General features: G+C 42.8%; 1 protein-coding gene across 3 annotated transcripts in view; it reads left to right on the top strand.

Moving 5' to 3' along the window:
- LOC132406557 (collagen alpha-1(XI) chain-like) overlaps positions 1-22,278 on the top strand; it is a 404,353-nt gene that overhangs the window by 332,184 nt on the left and 49,891 nt on the right. For all 3 annotated transcript variants that reach the window (XM_059992380.1, XM_059992381.1, XM_059992379.1), the window contains 7 exons: positions 1,062-1,169; positions 2,195-2,248; positions 9,528-9,581; positions 10,089-10,142; positions 11,975-12,028; positions 21,805-21,912; positions 22,019-22,072. In XM_059992380.1, coding sequence (XP_059848363.1) covers positions 1,062-1,169; positions 2,195-2,248; positions 9,528-9,581; positions 10,089-10,142; positions 11,975-12,028; positions 21,805-21,912; positions 22,019-22,072 — 486 coding nt within the window. The remainder of the gene's footprint in view (positions 1-1,061; positions 1,170-2,194; positions 2,249-9,527; positions 9,582-10,088; positions 10,143-11,974; positions 12,029-21,804; positions 21,913-22,018; positions 22,073-22,278) is intronic.

The raw sequence follows: 22,278 nt of genomic DNA, 5'->3' as shown, positions 1-22,278 counted from the left end.
ATGCTGGAAATCCAGAGCAACACACGCAAAATGATGGAGGAACTCAGCAGGTCAGGCACCATCAATGGAGAAGAAGAAAAAGTCGACATTTTGGGCAAGTCCCTTCATCAGGGCACTTCATCGTGACTTCGTGAGTCAAGTGTCTTGGTTTGAAACATTAACTGTTTCTTTCCCTCCGTAGATTCTGATCGACTGAGTGCCGCCAGCATTCTGCATGTTGTCCATATGGAGAATAATGTATTTTTTCAATAGCATATTAATTTTATAATCATGTGTTCACTATTAATAAGAATAAATTCTATTGCCAAGACATTTCATTAACTGAATTTTGATTCCCCATCAGCTGAGGTAGGATTTGAGTTGGTATCTCCACATTGGCTCAAGACTCAGAATTATGAATTGAACTCTGAACCCTTCCTTGGCTCATCCTAAGATATTCATGTGGCCATTGAAGAAAGCGACATCCTTGAGAGGCTGCAAAGAAGGACCATTGCTAGTTCAGTGTAGGATCTTCACATGCAACATGTGTCCTGAATGTGTTTGATGCCAGCTCGGGAACAGCTAAAGGCCTAGAATGGGATTCAGTAGCAACCTCCTTATCTGGAGAGTGGTGAGATGGTGGAACTCCCTTCTACAGAGAGTGATTGAAGCAGATAGTCCAGAAGGCTTTAAGAGAAGGTGCAACATTTGTCTAAAGAGGATAGTGAACTGTGCCCATAAATTTGGAAGGAAGATAGGAGATGATCAAGTAGAGCACAAATGCTAGCATGGATTGGATGGGCCAAATGGTATATTTCTCTGGCTCCCATATCATCCATTGTTGGTTCTCCAGTTCAGATGTCTTCTCTTTACTCTAAAATTATCCACCAGACCAACTGGTGTGTAAGAGACAACAGATATGTTTCCCGACCCCACCCTCCTCTCCAAGCCAATTTCAAAGCCCTGGGCAGAGTTTCACCAACAACAATGTCCTTCAGCAGGCTTTGATATTCTGCATAAGAATGTAGTCAAACAGAACATTCTGAAACCAGTTTTCATCTTGTCTTTCTCTCCACTCTCAGGGTATAAAAGGTGAACTCGGTGAGAAAGGTGACACAGGCCGTCCAGGAGCAGCAGGACCTGCAGGGGATAAAGGTCCTCCAGGTGAAGATGGAACCAAGGGCAACATAGTAAGTTGTTCTGCTCTCATCTTCTGCTGTGATTTTGCCACTTCGGTGAAGATTCTGAACAAGTGATTGGTCAATGATAGACAATCCAGGCCTGTGCTTCTGATTGATGCATAGTGGAGCTTCTGTGGGAAGAGAACAGGAACTGTATTGTTGATTGGTGCAGATGGAGCCAATGGGAGTCCAGGCCAGGAGTACATTGCTGATTGGCCAAAGTGGAGCCATGTTGCATGCAAGATGCTGGAGGAACTCAGGGGGTCAACTGGCATCTATGGAGAGAGATACTCAGTTGATGTTGGACTTGAGACACTTCATTTGTATTGGAAGCAGAAGGGGAAATGGCTAGCAAATGATGGAGGAGTAAAAGTAGTCAGGTGATAGTGGTTGGTGGGGGTGGGGAGGGGTGCTGGTAAGTAGATGGGGAAGTGGGAATAATGCCGGAAATGTGAGCTGATAGGAGGTGATGATAAAGGGTGGAAGGTGATGGAATCTGGTCGGAGAGGAAGTGGAGCATGAAATTAAGGAAGGGAGGTGGCGAGCGCAGAAGGAAACAGTGGGGTGGGGGTAGCATGGAGCCAGCGAAGAGTGTGTGGGTGATTGGGAGAGGGAGTGAATGGGCAGGGGAAGAAATGGGGTGATGGGGGCTGAGTGTAAGATGATCTGGGTAGGTCGGGAAGAAAAGAAAAAGGGACAGGGGGAACAGTTTACTAGAGGTTAGAGAATTTATGGAGGGATCTGAATGAAAGAACATTATTAAAATCCAACTGTTCCTGGTCAGGGAACCGATGAGGATTAGTGATTGCAGGGTCAGGACTTTGTTCAAGCAATCTGAAACAGCAGAATTATTTAGATCATTACAATATAAAATTACCTGTCCTAAAAGGCAGTGGAGAAACAATTGATTCTATATAGATGTATCTTCTTTGTTTTATAATGGAAAGACTAATCAATAACCATCAGGTTATTAATCAACAACCTTCAAGGTGCTCACTTGTTATTCTCCATTCTCCATTCCTTCTGTTCCGCAGGGTCCTGCTGGTTTCCCAGGTGATTCAGGCCCCTCAGGTGAACCCGGTGTACCGGTAAGTGTTAATTTCCTGAGTGTCTGGGTGAGCTGCTGTGGATGGTGGAAGCTACTTTCATTAGCAGACAATCACTCACCCACAGTGGCTTGCTCTGCAGTCTGAGTCATCAATTGATTTCCAATAAGTGGAAGTCCTGAAACAAAATTTCCTTGCACTTCGCCGCAAGGCACGGAATGACAGGTTGAACTCTGGGCCCACGGTGACATTTGTTATTTCTGCAATCTCTCTTTTTTTGCAAGCTTCAGGATCGTTTATTGTCAGTCTTCAGTATACAAGAGTAAAGGAAAAGGAAATGATTGTTAGTCTGGATCCAATAAAACATAAAATAAACACAGTAAACATAAAAATACAACAAAAAGAACAAAAAATACAATATAAATATACAACCAATTCTATAAAACGATGCACATTTATCTATTGTACACATAGACTGATTGTACGTATATGAAGTGTTGATAAGTGATGTGCATGTATTTGAGGTGGGACGTGGTGGGATGGGTTAATGGATTAAGATGTTGTTCAGCCTGACAGCTTGGGGGATGTAACTGTTTCAGAGTCTAGTCATCCTAGCAGGGATGCATCGTAGCCTCTTCCCTGATGAGAGTGAGACGAACAATCCATAAACAGATTGGGTGGGATCCTTCATGATATTGCTAGCATTTTTCCAACACCTTTGTGTATAAACTGTATGCCCTACACATGTATAACACCACAGTTTGTACAGGATATTGCGTGATTATTTTCACATGTACCAAAGTACAGTAAGGACTTTTGTTTGTGTGCCTTCCAGACTGATCATTCAATTCACCGGTACATCAGGTAAAAATGACAGTAACAGAATATAGAACATAGTATTACTGTCACATCAAGTGTGCAGTACAGGTAGAACAGTAGGCATATTTCCACACATAACTGTAAACTGAACCCCTGTACCCTCTGATCTCATACCTCTGTAGCCTCTAATATAACACCTATGTAATCTTTGATTTCACACCTCTGTAGCCTCTGATCTCACACCTCTGTAATCTCTGATCTCACACCTCTTTAGCCTCTGATCACACACCCCTGTAATCTCTGATCTCACACCTCTGTAATCTGTGATCTCACACCTCTGTAATCTCTGATCTCACACCTCTGTAATCTCTGATCACACACCCCTGTAATCTCTGATCTCACACCTCTGTAATCTCTGATCTCACACCTCTGTAATCTCTGATCTCACACCTCTGTAATCACTGATCTCACACCTCTGTAGCCTCTGATCACACACCCCTGTAATCTCTGATCTCACACCTTTGTAATCTGATCTCACACCTCTGTAATCTCTGATCTCACACCTCTGTAATCTCTGATCTCACACCTCTGTAGCCTCTGATCACACACTGTAATCTCTGATTTCACACCTCTGTAATCTCTGATCTCACACCTCTGTAATCTCTGATCTCACACCTCTGTGGCCTCAGATCACACACCTCTGTAATCTCTGATCACACACCTCTGTAATCTCTGATCTCACACCTCTGTAGCTGATCACACACTGTAATCTCTGATCTCACACCTCTGTAATCTCTGATCACACACCTCTGTAATCTCTGATCTCACACCTCTGTAATCTCTGATCTCACACCTCTTTAGCCTCTGATCACACACCTCTGTAATCTCTGATCTCACACCTCTGTAATCACTGATCTCACACCTCTGTAAACTCTGATCTCACACCTTTGTAATCTCTGATCTCACACCTCTGTAATCTCTGATCTCACACCTCTGTAGCTGATCACACACTGTAATCTCTGATCTCACACCTCTGTAATCTCTGATCACACACCTCTGTAGCCTCTGATCTCACACCTCTATAATCTCTGATCACACACCTCTGTAATCTCTGATCTCACACCTTTGTAATTCCTGATCTCACACCTCTGTAATTTCTGATCTCCCACCTCTGTAATCTCTGATCACACACCTTTGTAATCTCTGATCTCACACCTCTGTAATCTCTGATCTCACACCTCTGTAGCCTCTGATCACACACCTCTGTAATCTCTGATCACACACCTCTGTAATCTCTGATCTCACACCTCAGTAATCTCTGATCTCACACCTCTGTAATCTCTGATCTCACACCTCTGTAGCCTCAGATCACACACCTCTGTAATCTCTGATCTCACACCTCTGTAATCTTTGATCTCACACCTCTGTAATCTGATCTCACACCTCTGTAATCTCTGATCTCACACCTCTGTAATCTCTGATCACACACCTCTGTAATCTCTGATCTCACACCTCTGTAATCTCTGATCTCACACCTCTGTAGCCTCTGATCACACACCTCTGTAATCTCTGATCACACACCTCTGTAGCCTCTGATCTCACACCTCTGTAGCCTCTGATCTCACACCTCTGTAATCTCTGATCTCACACCTCTGTAATCTCTGATCTCACACCTCTGTAATCTCTGATCACACACCTCTGTAATCTCTGATCTCACACCTCTGTAATCTCTGATCACACACCTCTGTAATCTCTGATTACACACCTCTGTAATCTCTGATCACACACCTCTGTAATCTCTGATCTCACACCTCTGTAATTTCTGATCACACACCTCTGTAATCTCTGATCACACACCTCTGTAATCTCTGATGTCACACCTCAGTAATCTCTGATCTCACACCTCTGTAATCTCTGATCTCACACCTCTGTAGCCTCTGATCACACACCTCTGTAATCTCTGATCTCACACCTCTGTAATCTGATCTCACACCTCTGTAATCTTTGATCTCACACCTCTGTAATCTCTGATCACACACCTCTGTAATCTCTGATCTCACACCTCTGTAATCTCTGATCTCACACCTCTGTAATCTTTGATCACACACCTCTGTAATCTTTGATCACACACCTCTGTAATATCTGATCAGATACCTCTGTAATATCTGATCACACACCTCTGTAATCTCTGATCTCGCACCTCTGTAATCTCTGATCTCACACCTCTGCAGCCTCTGATCACACACCTCTGTAATCTCTGATCTCACACCTTTGTAATCTCTGATCTCACACCTCTGTATCTGATCACACACTGTAATCTCTGATCTCACACCTCTGTAATCTCTGATCTCACACCTCTGTAATCTTTGATCTCACACCTCTGTAATTTCTGATCTCACACCTCTGTAATCTCTGATCTCACACCTCTGTAGCCTCTGATCACACACCTATATAATCTCTGATCTCACACCTCTGTAATCTCTGATCGCACACCTCTGTAATCTCTGATCGCACACCCCTGTAATCTCTGATCTCACACCTCTGTATCTGATCACACACTGTAATCTCTGATCTCACACCTCTGTAATCTCTGATCTCACACTGTAATCTCTGATCTCACACCTCTGTAACCTCTGATCACACACCTCTGTAATCTCTGATCTCATACCTCTGTAATCTCTGATCTCACACCTCTGTAATCTCTGATCTCACACCTCTGTAATCTTTGATCTCACACCTCTGTAATCTCTGATCTCACACCTCTGTAATCTCTGATCTCACACCTCTGTAATCACTGATCTCACACCTCTGTAGCCTCTGATCACACACCCCTGTAATCTCTGATCTCACACCTCTGTAATCTCTGATCACACACCTCTGTAATCTCTGATCACACACCTCTGTAATATCTGATCACACACCTCTGTAATCTCTGATCTCACACCTCTGTAATCACTGATCTCACACCTCTGTAGCCTTTGATCTCACACCTCTGCAATCTCTGATCTCACACCTCTGTATCTGATCACACACTGTAATCTCTGATCTCACACCTCTGTAATCTCTGATCACACACCTCTGTAATCTCTGATCACACACCTCTGTAATATCTGATCACACACCTCTGTAATCTCTGATCTCACACCTCTGTAATCACTGATCTCACACCTCTGTAGCCTCTGATCTCACACCTCTGCAATCTCTGATCTCACACCTCTGTAATCTCTGATCTCACACCTCTGTAGCCTCTGATCTCACACCCCTGTACTTTCTGATCTCACACCTCTGCCATCTCCAATCACACAGCCCTGTCAGACCATCATTTTATGACTAATGCATCAGAAAATAGAGTGTTGTGCAACCCTCTTTCAATATAAGTGACATTTCATCTGGTGTTACCTATTGGAATCAGTGGATTCAGTGGTTAGTTTACATAAGTCATGGGCTCTTGCACATTGCCTTATGACACAGAAATAGTCTATTTGGCCTATGGAGCCTATGCCAGCTCTATTTTTTTTCACAAACACAAAGATCTGTAGATGCTGCAAATCCAAAGCAACACACACGAAATGCTGAAGAACTCAACAGGTCAGGCAGCATCTAGGGAAAAGAGTACAGTCAACGTTTCAGACCGAGACGCTTCATCTAATTTTATCTCTTGCCTACTCTCCATATACTTCCATCAACTTGCTTGTGATTTCACCTCTCATCTGTGAATGATGGGTACATCACGGAGGACAGTCAACGTTATTAACTTTACTTGGAGAACAACATGGTCATATATTGGAGACCATGGGTGGGATTGAGGTCTCGGAGTCTAGGGTCAGGTTATGCACTGAGACTTAGAGCCCAGCTGAGATCATGGTTCAGATTCCAGCTGAATGACTCCGTCTGTGAATCTGTCTCGGGACATGATGGTTATGATGGAACATGAAACTGAGAACACGGGGGACAACAGATGCTGGAATCTGGAGGGGAAGGCAAGCTGCTGGAGGAGAGTCAGCATGTCGAGCATCATCTATTGGAATCGGCTTGTTATTGTTACAAGTACCAAAACACAGTGGAAAGTTTATAATCTTGTGGCTAAACATAACAATGCAGAATAAAGTGTAAAAGTTGCCCAAAAAGTGCAAGATCATAACAAGGTAGATTGTGAGGCCAAGAGGACATCTTATCATATAAAAGGTCATTCAAGAGATTGATAACAGTGTGATTGAAGCTGTCCTTAAGCATGACTGAGACTTACGTACCTTCTCCCTGACGGAAGAGGGAAGGGATAATCTCCATGGTGGGTGAGGTGGTGGTCTATGATTATCCTTTACCGAGGCAGCGATAAATATAGTGAGAGTCCAGGGAGGGGAGGGTGGTTTTTGTGATTTGCTGAAGAATGTCAGCAGCTCTCTACAGTTTCTTGCAGTCCTGTGTAGAGCAGTTGAAGACCATTGCAACCCCACCAGACAGAATGCTTTCTATGGTGCATTGATAAAAACTGGTAACAGTTGACGGGACATGCCATATTTCTTTACCATCCTGAGGAAATAGATGGACAGTTCTGAGAGAGATAGTCAAAGTTTCAGATTGAACTGAAAGACAGAGGGGAGGTAACAGCCTTCCTCTCCAGGATGCACACATCACCCGCCAGCTTTTGCTCCGTTTCTTCCTTTCTCCTCCTCCTATTAGCTACCTGCCTAGGTCTTTCATTCCAGATGAAGTGACTGAATGTCAGTGTCACACTTGGATTTTTATGGTCAGTTGCCTGAGGTGAGGTTTGAACTCACACCTTTCTCTCCCAAGACCGAGAAAACTGTGGCTGAAGTCAGCAGTCTAGGTGTGAGTTGGGTTGGGCTTGAACTGAAATAGATTTGGGTTTTTTGTGTCATGTACCAAGGTACAGCAAAAAAATATATAGTTGTACACCACTTCTTCAAATCATTTAATGCACAAGTGCATCAAGCGAGTAATAAAGGAAAGGGAATGCAGAAAGTGGTTTTACAGTTCCGGAGAAAGTGCAGCGCAGATGGACAAATAAAGTGCAAGAGCCTCAGTGAGGTGAATTGGGAGATCAAGAGTTCATCTTGTACCGTAAAAGAGGTCCATTGAAAATCTCAATAGACCAATAGATGTTCCCCATGAGTATGATGGTGCATATTCTCAAGCTTTTGTATGTTCTGCCCATTGGAAGAAGTGTGAAGAGAACTGACTGAGTCAAGTCAAGTCACTTTTTATTGTCCTTTCAACCATAACTGCTGGTACAGTACACAGTAAAAACAAGACAACGTTTTTCAGGACCATGGTGCTACATGACACAGTGCAAAAACTACGTAAAAAAACAACACAGAAGAAAACGGCACTAGACTACAGACCTACCCAGGACTGCATAAAGTGCACAAAACAGTGGGAAAAGTTCTTTGTTAAGTTGTTTGTTTCCCTGAGCCAGCAGGAAGTATGGACAGAGTCAGCAGAGGGGAGGTTGCTTTGCATGACGGAATGGGCTCAGGTTGTGTTTCTGTGCCGCATCTGCAAAAAATTAGTGGCAGTCATCAAGAACATGCCAAATTTTAAGCCCAGGTCTTTCACAACGTAGTCTGCAAAGGGCATAAATCCACAATGGTAAGTTCTGAGCAGTATTGATGGGAACTTCAAGAACCTACCACTATCCGCCCTCCCCCACCACCCATTATAAATCATTGGAATAGAGAGCTCTTTGGGCCGTAGAGACTCTACAACATAATATTAATGCATTATATGGAATTACATCGAAGCGATGGAACAAGTAATGATTCTTTATCACTGGTGCATAACTTGAGCAGGTATTGATCTTAACCACAGAGAAGGTTGCATATAAGGCCAACATCTGCTCAAGGTGTTCGGAACAGGGAAAACCACTCCCACCACACAATGTTATTCCATCCAGTACACCAAGGTTGATCAGCACCTAACCCTCTAGGACCACCCTCCCTACGAATATGATCATCTGCTCAGAATCAGAGTGTTTAGCTGCAGAGGAGGCCATACACCCCATTATGTCTGCTGCCTCATAGAAAAGCCATTTGGGTTCATGTCACTGCCTAGGGTCTTTTTTTTAAATAAAATATTTATCCAATTCCACTTTGAAATGGTTCTCAGTATTTATTTATTTATTCATTCATTCATTCATTCATTCATTCATTCATTCATTCATTCATTCATGTATGTATGTATGTGTGCATGTTTTGTATTTGCAGGATTTGTCTTTGGCACATTGGTTGTTTGTCAGTCTTTGTAGTTCTTCATCGATTCTCATGTATTTCTTTAATCTGTTCTGAAAGCCTGAAACAAAATGAATCTCAAGGTAGTATACAGTGATATATACATTCTTTGATAATAAATTTACTTTGAACTTTGAAAGTTTGTGTCTTATCTTCTGCTACCAAATACACAATCCACTGTTCCACACCAAGCAAGGAGGCAAGTCTTCTCTCTGGTTGTTCTGACAACTGACACATTTCTGGTTTTATTTCAGGGTGTGGATGGTGCATCTGGAGAGAAGGGCAGCATTGGAGATCCTGGTCTGAGGGTAAGATTTTATTATCAAATTTAGTCTCTGCTTCCATTGAGAAATGCCTCAAGTATTTCTTTGTTATTAACTCCCATTGTTGGGTTTAAATTGTCTCATCTCAAATGTAACACTTCACATTTCTCAGTTGAAAATTCCATCTGCTAGTGACCTTCCCACTCCACCAGTCAGCCTCTGTCTCTGAACTATCATCCAGTCTCCTAACTGGTGTTTGCTGGGGTTCACCAGGTTATCTTCACATATTGTTGTACAGAGTCCTATATTGACACAACAGTTTTGCACTTTGCCTTGCAACCAGTGAATAATCTTTAACATGTTACACTATTGGAAAGAGTGCAAGAGGATCCCAACAAATCTTGTCCTTACCATCTCCAACCTTCCAATCAAATGGTTTAAAGAGCAAGAAGAAGCTAAGGCTACAGAAATACTTTGCCTTATTAAACAATTGCAAGTACTCTAAACATGTTCTTGTGAGTATAAATCGATTTTATGTTTCAATGTTTACAGGGTCCAATCGGGGCATCAGGTGAACCAGGACCCCCTGGCCCACCTGGAAGACGAGTAAGTATTTATCCATAAATTTCATGTTTCTTTGTCAATAGTCGTGGTGATCCAGGAGTTTTGCTTTGCAGTGCAAAGATAAGTGTTCAAATCCAACCAAAATAGATATGGAGGACGACCAGGAATTCTTAATGAAAATTAGGCCCAGTACCAGCGGCCATAAATTGAAGGATTGTTGTAAAACCCCATCTGGTTCACTAATTCCATTCAGTGAAGTAAGTAGTCTGTCTTCAACTGATCTAGTTTATAAGTCAATAAGGTGTAGAAGCAGAATTAAACCATGCGGCTCATCAAGTCTGCTCCACCATTCCATCATGGCTAAATATTATCGTTTTCAACCATGCCTTCTTCCCATAACCTTTGATGCCCTTACTAATCATGAATCTATTAACCTCTGCTTTAAATATACCCAATGACTTGGCCTCCACAGCCTTCTGTGGCAATGAATTCCATAGATTCACCACCTCCTAGATAAAGAAATTCCTCCTCTTCTCTATTCCAAAAGAGTATCCCTGTATTCTGTGGCTGTGCCCTGTGACCCTAGACTTCCCCACAATAGGAAAACTCCTTTTCAGATCCACTCGCATTAACCCTTCCCCCAAATGTGACTCTAGACCCGGGGAAATATGGTTAACTCTAGATTGTCTTTTTTAGATGGTCTGGAATAATAATTGTTGTGTTAAGATTGCAGCTTCATCTTCTCAAAGTGTGGCTGCAATGGATGTTTAATGGCGGCCTTTCTGTCAATACCAACATTGTGAATGAAGAATGAAGACAAATGGCCAAAACCACTTTACAAACAATCAAAATAGGAACCATCAATCACACGTCCCATGTGGTTAGGCCACTTTTTCGGGACAAAAGGCAAGATGAGGGATGGCATAAGGAAAGATCAAAGAAATAGGGAGTCAGACCAGATGAGGAAGACAGTCATCTCCAGAGTGAGGGAGAAAGTAATGAGGTCTAGTGAAGCAGGGGAAGATGTCACCACTCCTGAGCCATAAGTCAGTAAAGACCAGAGGCCAAGGTCAATTTGATTGTCCATATTCAGGATCCAGTTGACAAGCATTAGAGCCAGGGTTGAAATATAGAAAAGGCTGATCATAAGCAGTCCACTTACAGAGTCCAAGCATGAAGTAGTGTAGGAGTGAAGAAAGGATCCAGGCTGTATCTCCATCCGAAGTAGAGGCTGGGAGAAGTGAGGAGGAACACCGTGGAATATCTGGGACTTCAGCCCGTGCGAGATCCGCATTGGATATTGCAGAGGATGGAAAAGTGGGAATGGCAGTAAGTGGGGCAACAAGGTAGGGTTATCCAAGACTAGAAATACTGGGACTGCACAGTAATGCAATGCGATTGTTTCAGTCAGTATCCACTCAGCACTGTGTTTCCCAATACCAGGGTAATTGTCCTGTATTTATCCCTTACAGGGGTTTGCAAAAGAGCTCTTGTGGAACATACTGGATAATTTTTCTTAGAAAACAGGCTAGATTGAAAAAGAAGTTTATGATAAGTTGCATTGCCACTATCTGTTTAAGTAAAGCTTAAACCCATTATCATTTGCAATGCAATTCAGGGTTTAATATTCACACATTCTGCAAGTTCGAACATTAATAAAAAAAATCATCTCTGGGCCATTCTATTATGCAGAGTTCCTGACCTTTGCAAGAGGAGATGGTGTGACAAAGGAATTCATTTTGTGCTGTATAATTATGCTGCTGAGGTGTATTAGCAGCAGGAGCTGTTCGTGCCATGTGACTCCAGGCTCTGCAATCTGTCTCGTATCATTATTTGTTTTTTTTTTAAATGTCTGTTTAAATTCTCTCTTCCAGGGTCCTCCTGGGCCATCAGGTCCCGCAGGTCGAGAGGGCCAGAAGGGCTCAAAGGTAAGGCTTTCAATACAGTAGAACTAGTTATGTTTTATAGTAAATATGTTTAGAGTCCAAAGCATTCTGACATTTCTATATTAATGTATGATGTAGAAGGAGGTTTTTTTCAGTCCATGGAGTCTATGTTCAAAAATGCACTTGTGTGTGTGGTTATTTGAGTGACTGTCACCTTCCTATCAGTTTGAACCAGTCTGGTCATTCTCCTCTGACCTCTCTCATTAACCTCACTCACAGAACTGCTGATCACTGGATTTTTTTCTGTTTTTCCACACTATTCTCTGTAAACTCTAGAGACTGTGGTGAATAAAACTCCCAGGAGGTCAGCGGTTTCTGAGATACTCAAACCAATAATCATGCCACTCTCAAAGTCACTTAGATCACATTTCTTCCCCAGTCTGATGTTTGTTCTGAACAACACCTAAAGCCCTTGACTATGTCTCCATGCTTTTACACACTGAGTTGCTGCCACATGATTGGCTAATTAGATATTTACCTTAACAAGCAGCTGTACCTAATAAAGTGGCCACTGACTACATGGATCTCTATAGTGCAAAAAGAGAGCAAAATTACTGAGGTAGTGTTCATTGGTCATTGTCTATTCAAGAAATCTGACAGCAGAGGGGAAAAAGTTGAGAATGTCTTCAGGCTCCTGTACATCCTCTCTGATAGAGCAATGAGAAGTGGGTGTGCCATGGATGGAGGATGGAGAAGCTGTTATTGTTGTATAATAGATACAGATGGGCAATGGAATACATTTATAGATTTGATGAGAACAAGTGTTGATCAAAGTTGGAGGGGAAAAATCATGATTTGTCTGTTTTCAGCTAAAAATTAAGAACTGAAATGCACAGATAATCTCCTCACCACATCCCCATCAACTTCCCCAGATTCTACCACCCACCTACATAGTAGAAGCAGCTTGTCATGGTCAATTAACCTACAAAGCACACATCTTTCGCTATGGAGGTAAATGGCGGAAGCTCATAAGGTCACAGGAAGAGAGTGCACACTCCACATAGTCAGCACCCAAGGTCAAGATCGAACCAGAATCTCCTGATTTGTGAGGCAGTGGCTGTATTACCTGTGTCACTATGCTGGAGGGAGGGGTGGCAATTGGAGGTATGGCACATGCTGGACCATGAAGGATGCTTTTCTGAATGACACGTCTGTGACCAGAGGTGGACTGTGAGGATCAGTGCCAGAACCCTTGTGGTCTGTGATATATATTAATTATTTGGTTATGCATGTTGGAGAAATGATGAGCAAGTTAGCAGATGACACAAAAATTAGTAGTGTTGGTGGATAATAAGGAGGCTTGTCAAAGGTCACAGCAGGATATAGGTCAGACAGCAAGTCGGGAAGAGCATGGGTGGATGGAATTTATTTCAAATAAGTCTGCAAGTGCGAGGTGGTGTGATTTGAAAAGTCAAAAAGAGTTTGGCATACACAATAAATTTTAGGGCACAAAGGAATGCTGGTGAACAGAGGAACCTTCAAGTTCAAATCTGTAGTTTCATGAAAGTGGTAGTGCAGGTGGATCAGGTGGTGAAGAAGGTATATGGAATGCTTGCCCTCATAGTCAGGGCATACAGTGTAAAAATTTGAGAGGTTAGGTTGCTAATTTAGAAGACACTAGTTAGGCCATACTTGTGCAGTTCTGATCACTGCATGATAGAAATGATATGGTTGCTAAGGATAGGATGCAGAGGAGGTACACCAGAATATTGCCTGTGTTAGAGGACGTTGGATAGAAGTGTTTGTTTACCACAGAGCTGAGGGGTAACCTGATTGAAGTATGTAAGATGGTAAGAGACATGGTTAAGATAGATGGACAGAATCATTTTCTCAAGGTAGAAACATCAAAAGTTTAGAGGGCATAGGTTTGAAGTGAGAGGAAAGAGTTCTAAAGGGACCTGAGGTGAAAGCTTTTTATGCAGAGAGCAGTTGATAACTGGAAGGTGCTGCCAGAGGAGGCAGTGGAATCAAGGAGTTCAAATAGGAAAAGCATAGAAGAATATGGTTCTAATCAGCAAGTGCGAACAGTGAACGCAAGATGAGCAAGAAGTTCAGTGGAAGTTCACAATTATGATCCCGGGAATGAAAGGATTAAAGTGTGAAGAGCACTTGATAGCTCTGGACTTGTACTCACTGGAGCTCAGAAGAATGAAGGGGGAGCTCATTGAAACCTATTACATATTGAAAGGCCGAGATAGAATGGATGTGCAGAGGATGTTTCCTGTAGTGGAAGAGACTAGGACCAGAGGGCACAGCCTCAGAATACAAGGACATCCCTTTAGAACAGTGATGAATTGGAATTTCTGTAGACAGAGGGTGATAAATCTGTGGAATTTATTGCCGCAGAAGGCTGTGGAGGCCATGTCATTGGGTAAAGTTTAATGAAGTTCTTGATTAGTAAGAGTGCCAAAGGTTACAGGAAGAAGAAAGGAGATTGGTGTTGAGAGGAATGGAGCAGACTTGATGGGCCAAATGGCCTGATTCTGTTCTTGTGTCTTATGATCTTATAGGAAGGCCAGCATGGGGAGGAGGGAGAACCGTTATCTGTGCTGCTTGACTCAATGAATCTATGTGATCTTGGAGTGTATCAGATAATAAGTGCAAGCTCTTCCTTATGAGAGGTGTTCACTAGAGGAATTGTTTTCTTCAGTAGGAACACACTAGTCAATCCTAATCTGTACCGATATCTACTTAAAGCTTCCAACAGCACCTCCTGTACAGCTGTAGGGTTTGCAACACCTGCTCTCTTCTGAAGCAGTACTGTACTTATTATATCATACTAATCACCGCTTCTCTTGGGGTGGCATATTAGTGTAATACTTTATAGTGCCAGTGACCTGGGTTCAATTCCCAACGCTGTCTGTAAGGAGATAGCACATTCTCTCCATGACCATGTGGGTTTCCTCCAGGTGCTCCAGCTTCCTCCCACGTCCCAAAGTCGTACAGGTTAGTACATTAATTGGTCACTTGACAGCTGTGTTGTGGCACAGCATCCATGCTGAAGTCAGTGCTGCCCCCCAGTGTTCACTCAGCAAAATACAAGCTGGGTTGTGTTCAGCTGCAGACTGCTGTAACATTCATGGACTCAGGGATGTGAACTATATTTATTTGTGTGACTGTATTTCACTGCTGTCTTAGATGTGTCGTATATGCCTTGTGCTGTGTGTGTGGGCTGGTACAGTGTTTTTCACCTTGGCCTCTGAGTAACACCGTTTTGTTTGATGGTATTCATGTATGGTCGAATGACAATTAAATGATCTTGAACTTGGGTATGTTTTAGCAGTACAGGCTCATTGGGCTGTATGTGCCTGTTATCATGCTGTTTCTGTAAACAAAAAATAAAACAGGACTGTGTGCCCTTCTCCACAATGAGGATACCAAGCACAAATTGAGGTGAAACACCTCTGTTTACAGATCATCGTTTCTCATCGCGACTTATAGACTCTCACATCAAAGGCTTTCTGCTGTTACAATTCCAAATCCTACCTTCTGAGATGGAAATAGAAAATGCTGGAAAAAGTCTCAGCAGGTCAGGCAGCATCTGTGGAGAGAGAAACAGTTAATGTTTTGGGTGTGCGAACCTTCATTGGAACTGGTCACTAGGGACTACCCATGAACAAGATCAGTTTTTCCCTTAAGCGGAGGTGAATAAAGCTAGTGGTAGTAATAATACCATCTTCTTCAGATCTACCATGATGGAACTGAGAGATTCCATTTAACATAAAAAGAAGTTATCCAGTTGTTTACCTGAAGGAGATTGTCCTTGGGTTAAAGAACTAGTGCACTGGTAGTCTGTGCAGTGATATAATTGGAAAAGGGATTCCTGTATCAACATTAAATGTAGTGAGAAGTTTATTTTATTTTAGGATTTCTCTACCAATGTTCTGTTTACGTCGCATGTAGGTGTTTGTGATTTACCTGAGGCATGTGAAGTGAAGGGACTGAGATCCATGTCCCTCCAACCATCTGTACTACAAATAATCCCACTGAAACTCACCAGGAGATCAGAAGCATGGACAAACCTGCTAAAGCCAATTTTCTAATCAACTGAGTCTCTGGAGGAATATTTCAGATTGTCTGTACTATAACATTTAAAACTGCATTTATTTTTAAGACATTTGCCTTTGACATTTGCACCCATTCAAATTTCAGTCTTCTCCTATATTTTTGCTGACAGAACCTCCATTTAGGGTTTGTCCTTTGTTGCCCTTGAGAAGTTTGTGGTTGTCCTGCTCTCCAGAACCACTGTGGTCCTTGTGGTGAAGGTGCTCCCGCAGTGCTGAAAATGTAGAGTAAACACATCTTGAGCAGCACGTACACAAAATGCTGGAGGAGCTCAGCAAGTCAGGCAGCATCGATGCAGGGGAATAAACAGTAACTGCCAGAGGGTTGTAGACCCAGCCAGCTCCATTATGGGCACCACCATGGGCACCTTCCCACCACCAAGGTTATCTTTCCAAAGCAGTGCCTCGAGAAGGTAACATCCATCATTTGGACCCTCATCATCTTCTCTTTACCACTATTAGAGAAGAGATACAGGGGCCTGAAGACCCTAACTTCATGTTTCAAGAACAGCTTCTTCCCCTCCACCATCAGTGTCCATAAACTCTACCTCACTATTCCTCCTTAGTACTATTTATCCATTCTTTTATTTAGCTTATATTTTTATGCCTTCCACTGCACTGCTGCCACAAAAACTACAAATTTCATGGCATGCATCAATGATTCTAACTCTGCTATATTCCAGTTCACAATGATGTGCAATTGAGGGGTCTCTCTGGGCCTGCTGCCTTTGCCCTTCTAGATGGCAGCTGCTGCCAGTGTAGCTCAGTGAATAACTAAAACTTTGTAAATGATACACACTGCAGCATTGACAGTGGGACTAAATGGTGCTTGGGACATGAGTCAAACAGACTGCCTGGCCTGAATCATGTTACGCTGTCTGAGAACTCTTGGAACTGCACCTGTTCACTTGGAGTATTGTAAGCCATTTTGGCCCTCTTATCTATGAGAAGATGTGCTGGCATTGGAGAGGGTCCAGAAGAAGTTTGCAGCAGTGATTCTGGGAATAAAATGTATGAGGAGTGTTTGATGGCTCCGGTACTGTATTCACTGGAGTTTAGAAGAATGGCAGTGGGGGAGGGGTATCTCATTGAAATCTATTGAATATCAAAAGCCTAGATGGAGTGGATGTGAAGAGTTTCCTATAGAAGGGGGAGTCTCGGACCAGAGAGCATAACCTCAGAATAGAGGGACATCCATTTAGAACAGAGATGAGGTGGTGGTGAATCTGTGGAATTCGTTGCCACTGGTGGCTGTGTAAGTCAAGTCATTGGATATATTTAAAGTAGCATTTGATCAGTTATTGATTAGTCAGGGCATCAAAGGTTACAGAGAGAAGGCAGGTGAAAGGAGTTGAGAGGGATAGTAAGTCAGCCATGAATGGCGAAGCAAATGCCCTAATTCTGCTCCTTTGTCTTACGGTTTTATGATCTTATTCAAACAAGCAGAGAACATTCCCTTGCTATCGTCATTTGTGCCTTGTGGATAGGGAAATGTCCTTGAGGTGTTAGGACAGGTATCTCCCAGGCACTCTGCAGTTAAGAGTATTTTTGTGTCTTCTTCCATTGTGTTTCTAGTCAATGGTGACCTGCAGAGTATCGATGATGGTAATACCGTTTACTGCTGAGTGAGGGGAGAGCTTGTGGAGGTGTACAAAATTATAAGGGCTACAGATAGGACCAACACGTGCAGGCTTATTCCCCTCAGATTACAGCTAGATGTCAAGTTTAGGGTGAAAGGTGAAATATTTGAAGGAAAGCTAAGGGCAAACCTCAATCAGAGAGTAGTGTGAGTGTGGAAGGAGCTTCCAGTGGAGGTGGTTGATGTGGGTTTAATTGCAATATTTAAATTTGGGTAGATACATGGATGCGAGGGATATGGTGAACTATGATCTGAGTGCAGGTAGATGGAATAAACAAGTCATCATGGACTAGATGGACTGAAGGGTCTGTTTCTGTGCTGGAGTGCTCTATGACTTCATGACCCCATGTGGTTAGGCTGTCCCTTATTGAACGTGGCTATCCCATGGTACTCCTGCTTTGGGCAAATGTTACTTGCTACTTCTCAAGCCTTGTTGCATGTGAGTATGATCTGTCTCATATCTCCATTCACTGGAGGTGCGCTCAGTCCTAACTTCTGTTACAGTCTGTGTGATAGGTTGTATTTTTTCCCTGAAACTGCATGGGTTTGTACAGGTGCTACAGATTAATCCCACAACACAACAATGTGGGTTGGTAGATTGATTGGCCACTGTGTGGTACAATCTGCAGGGGGTTTGCTGGGAATGTGAGGAAAACGGGGTAATGCAATGGCGTTGCTTTGCAATGTAGTGTAAAGAGGGTTTCTTCTTTTTGTTAACTAGCAGGAATGCTAATTTACTGATAACGAGAATGGTATTCCTTTGTAAACCAAATGGGAATTAATGTTCTTTCTTCTGAGTCTGTAAGCTTTTGTTGACGGGCTTTTGGGCAGATCGGCGCGAGGGGGTCGAGAGAGAGGACGTAATGCTGTAAGTTGGGCGAGGATCGGTCCCCAAAGGGGGGTCCGAGGCCAGGAGATTCTCCGAGGGGGGGGGGATGAAGCTAGATGTGCTTGGTTGACCACTCGGAGGGTCCTGAGCTGTTTGGAGAGTCGAGGAGTTCGGAGGGTCCTGAGCTGCGAGTTGAGGAGTTCGGAGGGGATCGAATGGTGGCCAGAAGACTTCAGAAATTGAGCTCCAACGGTTGTGCACGAAGTGGTTTGGACTTTGATAAGTTTGGCGCCTTTTCTTTATTTTTTTTTTCTCTTCATATATACTGTATCGTTATTAATCACTTAGTTATAGTAACCTTTATAAATTGTACTCATTTAATCGCTTATGGTGTACTGTCTGTTTTTGGGCGAGGCGGGGACATCACACAGCATCCACACCAGCTGATTACCCAGTTTGGCGGGGCCGAAGGCTGCTCCCCCTAGACGAGAACGAGCTGAGCGAGCCTGAGGTGACCCAGGGGGTTACAGTAGCATGTAGTTGATGGGCTGAAATGGTCATGTTGTGTAAGTTAATATTGTAGAGTGGATTCCAGTTAATTGGGACACATCGGGACTGGTGCATTTTGGTCCATTTAAACAGCTGCTTCAATTAGCCAAAGTTTCAAGGAAATATTTAAAAAGATATGAAAAAGACAAACTACTGTTAACTGGTAACAAGTTATGTATTTAAATGAAATACAGAACAAGTTAGTTCCAAATAGTTTTCAAGGGAGGAATTCATTCAGTGAATGTCGCCATGTTCTTTTGAATGACTGAAAATGAACAAAATTAGCGCAGACACCCAATGCAGATAGTGGACTGCCTTCAAGCAATGCTTTTGATTATTGCATCCTCCAGATCTTCATTTTCATTATGACGTTCAAGATGATTGTTGATACCTTCAAATTCTTGGTATTCCCTAACTTGTTGAAATAGTGCAATGGTTCAATTTCCACTCCCGGCTCTTTCTGGCATCCCTAAGCCTGAATTCTTGAAACCGCAATAAGCAAAACAATTCTGAACTGTCCTACTGCTTATTTCTTGCCAACTATCTGTGTCAAAAAAATCACTGCTTTTTGAACACAAACATATGCATTTGATTTTACAACATTTTGCTCTAAGACAGAGTAGTGTTGAACAGCCACATAAGTGCATGTAGCTGACGCTAGTTAGAAACTGTTTGGCATGTCTCCTGCCCGAATTAAGTGGCATAGTGTCCCAAATAAATGAAGGGAATATCAGCTATTTTCTCAATTTGCTTTTGTTTTTGACAAATTGTCTGAAGTAAGCGGCTGCCCTGATTAACTGATGACTCAATTAACCAGAAACCACTGTATTCTATGCTACCGTTGGATTATCTGAGAAATTGTAAATAATATTGCAGTGACCTTGTCTCATTTTGATGATGGAGAGGGTATGTTTGAGACATTATGGCACTATTTGAAGGATAAAGGTATAGAAATTTCCACTGCTCATAGGAGTGGTGTATCTGAGCCTAAGTGTACATTTAAGAACCGACTGTGGCAGTAAGACTGTAGAAACATTGTTGTACTGGGCACTGGGATTATTTGAAACTCACTGCCTTTAGTAAAGGAAGTTCTATCAATAGCTCTGACTGTGTCACACAGCACATAAAGATAAAACAGTGCAGCACATTACAGACTCCTTGGCTCACAATGTACCAACCAATATAAACCTGCTCCACAATCAATCTAGCCCTTCTCTCCTAAACAACCATAACCCTCCATTTTTCTTACATCCACGTACCATTTAAGAGTCTTTTCCCTATCTCAACCTCTACAAATATCCCCAGGAATGCATTTTTAGGTGCCCATCAATCTGTATATATATATTAAAAAAACTATCTCCAATATCTCCCTTAAACTTATTTCACTGTACTCATCTTAAATGCATGAGCATTGCCACCTCGGGAGAAAGTTGTTGTCCATCAACTCTGTCTATGCCTCTTATAATCTATACATCTGTATTAGGTCACCTCTCATCCTCCATCACTTCAAAGACAAAAACCCTAGATGGCTCATCTTCTGTCATAACGCCTGTAATCTAATCTAGGGGGCATCCTGGTGAACCTTCTCTGCACCTTCTCTAAAACTTCGACATCCTTCCTACAATACAGTAATCAGAACAGAACATAATACTCCAAGGGTGTCTAACAAGAGTTTTAAAGAGCTGCAACATTACGACACAACTGTTGAACGCAATTCCCCAAATACTAAAGGCCAGCAGACCACATGCCTTCTTAATCACCCTTAAACATTCTTAGCCACTCTTGTTTCAGCATGTCAGTCCATGGTCTCCTCTCATGCCTCCAATCTGATGGCATGAATATCAATTTCTCCTTCCAGTAAAAAAAATTCCCTCCCCCTACCCTCTTCCCCTTCACCACCCCACTTCTGACATTGACCCCAAGATCCTTTTGTTCCTTCGCACTGCTAATCTGCCTATCACCTTCCCCTGAGTCCCCTCATCCTTCCCTTTCTCCTATGGTCCACTCTCCTGTCCCGTCAGATTCTTCTTCTCCAGCCATTTACCTTCCCACCCGCTAGGCTTCACCTATCACCTTCCAGCTAGCATACTTCCCCTCCCCCCCACCTTTTTATTGTGGCGTATTCCCCCTTCCGTCTCAGTCCTGAAGAAGGTTCTCAGACCAAAACATCAACAATCTATTCCATAGATGCTGCCTGACCTGCTGAGTTACTCCAGCATGTTGAGTGTGTTGCTCCCTATCAATTTGTATGTTATCTTTGAAGGATCAATAGACATTGATCCCAAGATTCCTTTGTTCCTCTGCACTGCTAAGAATCCTGCCAACACTGTCCTCCAGTTCAGTCTTCCAAAGTTTATCACTTCACCCTTGTCCAGATTGAACTCCATCCGTTACTTCTTTCTTGCTTTAGAAAGCAGCAGTGTGTCTTACACAAGGTAATAATGTGCATCTGGTTTGTTCCACTGTCAAATCTGATTCCATTAAAGTGAAGTGATCTAATTTTTAATAGACTAAATAAAATGAACTATTATAGATATCACATGCAGTACTTGGGTTTTCCACCCCAAAATATGGAATTTCTTGACATTGTTAAATATTTTAGGTATGTTTCTTCCAATTGTGAAACCCTGTCACCTTCACAGAGTTACAGCAGGCGGCCATATTCTCTCTCCTATAGGGCTCACCTGGGCAACCAGGCCCCGTTGGTAGGACTGGGCCGAGAGGACCTCAAGGATCGCCTGGCAACCCTGGGCCTGAAGGTCTGAGAGGGATTCCTGGGCCTGTTGTAAGTAAACAATGCAAGGAAGTAGCTTTGCAAGTCATTTCAGCATTTGCTTTTTCTCCATTGAAGATTTAAATGATTTAACATTTGTAATGTCCTGTTTCAACAGGGAGAACAGGGTCTTTCTGGGCCACCCGGTCAGAATGGACCCCCTGGTCCTATGGTAAGTAACAGTGTGGGAATAGTCAGCCTGTTGCCAACCCCCACTTCCTCACTCATCCCTTTGACTAACGCTGCTAGAAAAATCTGGATCAAGCGCTCAAGTTAGAACATAGTCATAGACTTCTACAGCATAACAGGTCCATGCCAAACCAGATTTCCATCAAAGCTGGCGCTACTTACACAAAGAGATGTACAACACAGTGCTTC

This window comes from Hypanus sabinus, chromosome 16 (assembly GCF_030144855.1).
Source record: "Hypanus sabinus isolate sHypSab1 chromosome 16, sHypSab1.hap1, whole genome shotgun sequence".
Lineage (NCBI taxonomy): Eukaryota > Metazoa > Chordata > Chondrichthyes > Myliobatiformes > Dasyatidae > Hypanus > Hypanus sabinus.
The sequence above is the reverse complement of the archived record's forward strand: the minus strand, read 5'-3'. Positions and strand labels throughout refer to the sequence as shown.